The 6,473-nt window shown below is 41.3% G+C and overlaps 1 protein-coding gene across 1 annotated transcript in view; it reads right to left on the bottom strand.

Moving 5' to 3' along the window:
* Positions 1-3,315: 3,315 nt before the first annotated feature.
* rnf152 (ring finger protein 152) overlaps positions 3,316-6,473 on the bottom strand; it is a 52,242-nt gene continuing 49,084 nt past the window's right edge. Inside the window, exon 3 of the mRNA XM_083995946.1 lies at positions 3,316-4,264. Within this exon, the coding sequence (XP_083852072.1) occupies positions 3,406-4,050 (645 nt within the window). The 5' untranslated portion in view covers positions 4,051-4,264 and the 3' untranslated portion in view covers positions 3,316-3,405. The remainder of the gene's footprint in view (positions 4,265-6,473) is intronic.

Below are 6,473 nucleotides of genomic sequence, written 5' to 3'. Positions count from 1 at the left end.
ATAGTGGCAACAAGAGTTTGTAAGTTGGTACCACCACCTTCACTTCAACCAGCTATTTCAGCATTAATACACTGTCTGTATTACAATGTCATGTAATTGTAAGCAGTTACTGATTAAGCATTCAATCATAGTCGTGACACTGTACACTGTCAACTACTGATGATATAAAACATCCTGGTTGAAGAAGTTATAATTAATGTTAATGTGTACACGTAAGTGTTGAGATCTGGGAATTAAATGTTTGCTTGTTGGGGTTTCCAACACTTAAGAAGTCAAAAATAATTCATGAGCTGATCTTCTTGTGTTGGGATTTCCTTTCTCTCCAAGTTGACCTGTACTAGAAAAAAAAAAAAACACTTCCAATTCAAATGCTGAGAAATCAGAGTGTTTTAGACCCTACACTGAGCACAGAGTGTTAGGAGCTAAAAAATATATCAACTTTCAGCGGAGGAGCTCCAAACTTCAAAAGGGCTCTCGATGTAGTCTCATAGCAACAGCAGCAACATGTCCCACATGAACCAGTTCAGTTGAACTTAACTCGGCCTCTCGCTGAATCTGCAAAATAAATAGTTGCCCTATTGTGACCTCCCAATGCTTTTTTCAGAAGAATATTCATTTGAAGGAAAGCCTTGAGCTGCAAAATGGTGTCCTGACTCTGTTTCTGTTTACGAAGGAGGAAATCTCAGAGTTTGCTTTGGTGGCTGGAGGTGAATTTTGCTGATAGGCAAATCAAATATTTACAAAAGCCCCAAATTAAAAAGAAAAACAAAAGAAAGAAACAAGATGTTCATTTTCAAGGAAAATAAAAGTTTATAGGGAGGAAACTTTGGTTTAAGGTGGAGAAATCATGCTGGTATGGAAAATCAAAGATAAAGTCCTGTAACCTTTAAAAGAAAAAGTTATTTTATCTGTTATAATTTGGATATATTAATCGAGGAATTGTTTTTATATAGGAATTATTAAGTGAACAAGTGAATATATGCATAGATAACATTTTGGTGCAGTTTATAATTCTTTAGAGGCTAAATTACCAAACTTTTTTTTTCTTTCCTTAAGTTCTCCGAGTGTCCTGAAGTGAACTAAGTAACACTGTTTGTTACTGTAGCCCACAGATCAAACACTCCCCTAATCTCAGCTCAGAAGTAAAACATACAAACAAAAGAAAAATAATCATAAAAGACAACAAAAATTACAATCGTTCTGTACATGACCAGGCTGCTATACAAAGTAGTTCACCCTGTTTGTGTGTGTGGTACACTCCACTAACTGTAACCATACAGTAAACAGACAAACTGCGTGCCTCAACATATAAAAGTGAAAAAGAAACAAAGAGAAACATCCATCTCTGCGGGTATGAGAGATATTCAAAAGCAGATTAATCGATACAGCCATCATTAACTGGAGCCCTTTGGCGCCCGCCCACTCCCGACCCGTTACTGACCCGTTACACGCACACAATAAACACACACCATCCCACTGTTGAGCCCATCAATTGCTAAATTAAGAGAGGTATTAAGATGAAGAGCCGATTGTGTGTGGGCTGCTGGCAAAGGCCTGGTCTGACCCGTACAATCGGTCTGAAGAAGGTCAGAGTGGAAAGCAGATGGACCATTAAGTCATCACTTTTGCATCCATGGAATGCAAACATGGACGCGCTGAAGAAACAAAAAATAAACACTATACAACAATGTTTTCCTTTTGAAGGCTTTAGATGTCAAATCGAATCTTATTTCAAAGAATATCTTAACATTCAGGCTTATTGGTTTTCTTGCAGTCAGTTCAATGAGAAAACTGGTTCTCATTCTCATATGTGCATTAAATGCAGAGCTGGAGCCAGGAGGCCATTACCTTAGCTTAGCTTAGCATAAAGACCTGGGAAAGGGGAAAAGAGCTAGCTTATCTCTCACCACAACTCGTCTAAACTCATCAAATTACTGAATCATGTGTTATATTTTGAAAATTGAAAACATGAAGTTATTGTTGCACAACTGAAGTAGCAGCTGGCACCTAGCACAATGCTGTATTGTTGTCGTGTTGTGCCATAGCTTTAAAAACAAGCCATGTTAGCTGATTCCCCTGTTTCCTGGGCTAAGGTAATCACCCTTTTCACTGCTAATGATTCTAATTCTCATCCAAGTCTGGAAGAAGGTTAATGTCAAACATTTAATTTAAATTTTTTCCCCAATTCCAAGTAGCCTATTTTGAGTCGTTTCTTTGTTTAGCATCGTCATTTGGACATTAGTATCCTGTCAGAAAGCTGCACAAATTTGATGAATTATTTAAATTACTAAAACACTGTTCAAGAAAGCAACTGTCAGAAATTGCCGTTGTGATTTCTGAGAACTGATGTGGTCACTAATGTCTTCAAACTGCCTGTGCTGTGCAAAGAAAATGCAAAAGATATTCATTTAACAATGGTATAAAACAAGTCCTTACATTTAAGAAGCTAATCAGAATGTTTAACCATCAAATTTTGCTTAATAAATGACTTATATGATTAATTAGATATTTCCCATCAACCAATAAACACATAATTCAAGCACTAATTTAGATTTTTAAACCCTAAAGCAACCCAGTCACCATGTTTTTAGTTCAGCTGAATAATATACTGGCATGTTCTGTATGAATATTACAACCCATGAGTTTTTTTTGTTTGTTTTTTTTGTTTTTTTTTGACAACCCCTCTTATTAACTAAACAAAACCATTACAGCAACAGTTTGTTCTGAACAGGAACAGGTTGTGTGAAAGAAACAAAAAAGGATAAAATAAAAAGCTGTGTTGCATTTTCTTTTGAAGTATCCCAAAATGATGCAGATGGGGGCCAGACGTGGATCCTGCACAGTTAATTCCTGCAGCATCAGAGAATGGAGAGCGGCCAAGTCCGGACTCTGTATACTGCAGCACCAGCTGGAGACGGCACACTCAGAACCTACACTCATCTAAACAACACTACGATAGCTGATGTACTTCCACAAACCACAGACTAAACAGGCACTCCAGCCACTGTGAGAGTGAGTGAGTGTTTGACTGGTCCCCGGCCAAAAAAAAACATCAGCTGGCAAAATAACAAAGAGGAAAGTAAAGGTTTGTTTTTCTATTTCCATTCCCATTACCATCTCCCAAATAAAGAGAAAATGGGACATGATGGCAGACCATTTGTGATTCCTCTTGCCCTCGTCTTCTGCATCTGTGTCTCTCTTTGTTGTTCTGTAGTTTCCTCGGATGCCCATGATGTGAGTTTTAGTCCCCTCTCCTCAGCAGAGTCCTGCCCTGAGGAGAGGCAGGGCTAGTGGGCTAGTGGGCTAGTGGGGGAATCCAGGGGAGTTGGTGGGTGGGTGGGGTTGGGGGAGGTGTGTGTGGGGAGGGGGGTTCTGTGGCGGTCCGAGCAGCCTCCTTCTGCCCCCTCAGCCGCAGGAGATGACAGTGAAACGTTTGGAGATGCATGACATGTTGTGCAGCACGATGCCCAGGAGGAAGAGCAGCACGCAGGCCACCAGGATCACCGTGCACACGCCGGACCACGTGGAGCCCTTCCCTCCTCCCCCCACCGGCCCGGTGACTCTCCTCTCGCCCTCGCCTCCGTCCAGCCCCACCCCGACGCCCTCCAGGCCCATGGCCAGGCCGAGGGGCTGCTGCTCAGGTACGGTCACCACGGTAACCCCTTTCTGCTGGCCGCCGGGCAGGAAGCGGCATCCCAGCTCCCCGGGGAGGCCGAGCGCCCGCTCCTTAGCGAGCGGCAGGGGCAGCATGTAGCAGCCGTTGCTGGGGAGGCGGATGAAGACGGGCGTGTGCTCGGAGGCGTGAGGGATGGCGATGACAGTGATGATGTCCGGGTCGTCGGGGAGCTGGGAGACGGACAGGCCCGGCGGCAGCTTGGTGACGCCGCGGCACCAAGGACAACGGATCTCCTTCTGGCTGCTGCGCATCTGGGTCAAACACACCGAGCAGCACGTGTGTCGGCAGTCCAGGAGTTTGGGCCGCCGGCGGGGGCTGTAGTAGTTGAAGCAGATCTGGCACTCCAGAATGGAATCCTGGGAAAGAGTCTCCATTTTCGCAAAGGTTGTTAGGTTGTCCACGGTTATATTCACTGGCAGATATAGATATGTATATATTTTTCAGTTGAGAATGTCAAAAGTCAAACAGATCTAGTAGAAACGTTGCACAACTCCAAGTGAAGTCTGGAAAGTAGAGCTGGCTCGGATGCCCGACGGATCACCACCGTCCACGTCTTCACAGCTCTTTGCTGGCAGCATGGTCATCCATCTGCAACACAGGAGAATGGAGAGCATTCAGGGTGATGCTTATGAAACTTGTCCAAGAAACAACAAAAACTTCTGCAGAGGATAATACTGTACACTACTCACAAAAAGTTAGGGATAATTGACAAGAATATCCCGATAAAAAGTTCATGCTACAGTGATATTCTATCATGAAAGCTTTTTAAAGTAGAAGGATGCAATGGTAATTTCTTTATCTCAATCAAAAGCTAACAACAGTGGTGGCTATAGCACAAGAAAAATCTCAATGTCTCAATAACTTGAACAATTTGATCAAAGTGTTGTCTTGCTCTCATGATGTCAAAATGTGAACATGGAGAGGAGGGGGAGAGAGAAGAGGACTGTCTACAAACTGTCATTGAACCAGAACATTTAGTGGTTCAATGACAATTGAACCACTAAATCAGACGGTGCTTGTGATGTTTGTGGTTAATCATCACCTTGTTAGAGAACAGCATGTTGTTGAATAAGGACTGAAACATTGAACAATTGGACATGCGCATTCAAAAGTTTAGAGAGGGTTAAATTAAGTTCACCTGTAAAGGTTATAGTGCATTTTAGGTGCATTCTGAAATTTAATCCAAAAGCCAAACATCCCTAACTTTTTGTGAGTAGTGTATTCTAACTTTGCAGATTTTATCCCACATCGGCCTGAAGACGACCTCCCACTCCTTCCATATCAGTTTTTGAGAGACAGACTCGTGCGCTCATCCTGCTGCTGGGATGCTTTCTCTCAAACACCATTAACCCAAGGAGAAGAGAGCGCTCATCATTTACGACTTTTTGCCCTGCAGTGGACTCCCTAAAATAAACTCATTTTTAGTCCTCATGAATTTATAATGTACACTATGATTAAAATTACCCAAATCCTATAGCAACACACGCATACAATTTCCATCCTTAATATCTAAAATCAACTTTTGCAGAAGGTGTAGAAATCATACTCACAGCAAAACAAGCACACAGGCTGATAAATGTGTACGAGAATGTAGCAAAGGTTTTAATCATTTATTTGATTAGATGTAGCTGCTCTAAAATGTATGTGGGCATGACAACAAGAGCATTAAAAGTAAGAATGGCAGCGCATCGCTCAGCTATACGCCATAACAACCCAGACAATCCAGTAGTCCACTTTAAACAGGCTAATCATCCAATTACAGCCTTTAGTTACTGTGACATAGAAAAAGTAGTCGTGCCTAGACGCGGTGGTGATCTAAAGGAGACAGCCTTTTGGATCACAGAACTTCAAACTTTTGGGGCCGACTTTGGTCTTAATGATGACTTAAACTTGAGTGTATGTTTGTAAAGATGGCTCCCATATTTAACTAATAGATGTACGATTACTTGTACCCATTTATCATTACATGACTGAAATCTTTAGTGTTATTTCTGTGAAGAGTGAAGGTCAGTCTGTATTAATTATGTATTTTCCCCCGTATATAGGATATTGGTGAGAATAATATTTGTATTTTGATTCTTTTTCTTCTTTTCTAGATTACTATGTGTTCTATTCTGGTCCAGAATGGATTATGTTTGAATGTGTCAAGCTCTGAGTTTCTCTCCCTGTTTTTGATTATGTCACTTCTTTTGACAACCACACTGTGATCAGTTAATTGCATGAGTGTGCTTATTTTTCAAAAGGAAGTCACACAACAGTAAAAGTAAAATCCCGATGAAGGTCAATAGACCGAAACGTTGACTTATAAAAGAGCTAAGCTACAATAAAAGAGCTTCAAGTGAGTGCGGGAGCAAGTGCTGATTTTTTATGTTGAACCTGACTGGGAATCTGTTCCCAGCGCCACCCTAAAGGAGAATGTTCATGCCGATTAAGCCTTGATTTTAACTGCACAAGTCGTTAGTTCATGTTCCAATTGATTTTAATCAATATTATGACACTAATATCGCAGGAGTAACTCCCCTATATATTATTGTGCAGTATAGCTTGCAGCTCAATCTGTCTTTGTCCTTAAAACCTTTTTCTCCCAAACAAGTGAAAACATGTCACTGCACTGAGAGCACAGTTTTCATTGAGATTTTACTGTTGCATGAATGTGTTTAAAAATGCTCTAAAAAGAGGCTGCAGCTTGAAACAAGACAGAATGAGGCCGGTCGCTGCACAAGAATCATGAAAAATGAAACTGTTGTAGAAACTACTTGAAACTGTTATATCCTTACTGAATCTTACTTTCAAAACT

This window comes from Trachurus trachurus, assembly GCF_905171665.1.
Source record: "Trachurus trachurus genome assembly, chromosome: 20".
Classification (NCBI taxonomy): Eukaryota; Metazoa; Chordata; class Actinopteri; order Carangiformes; family Carangidae; genus Trachurus; species Trachurus trachurus.
The sequence above is the reverse complement of the archived record's forward strand: the minus strand, read 5'-3'. Positions and strand labels throughout refer to the sequence as shown.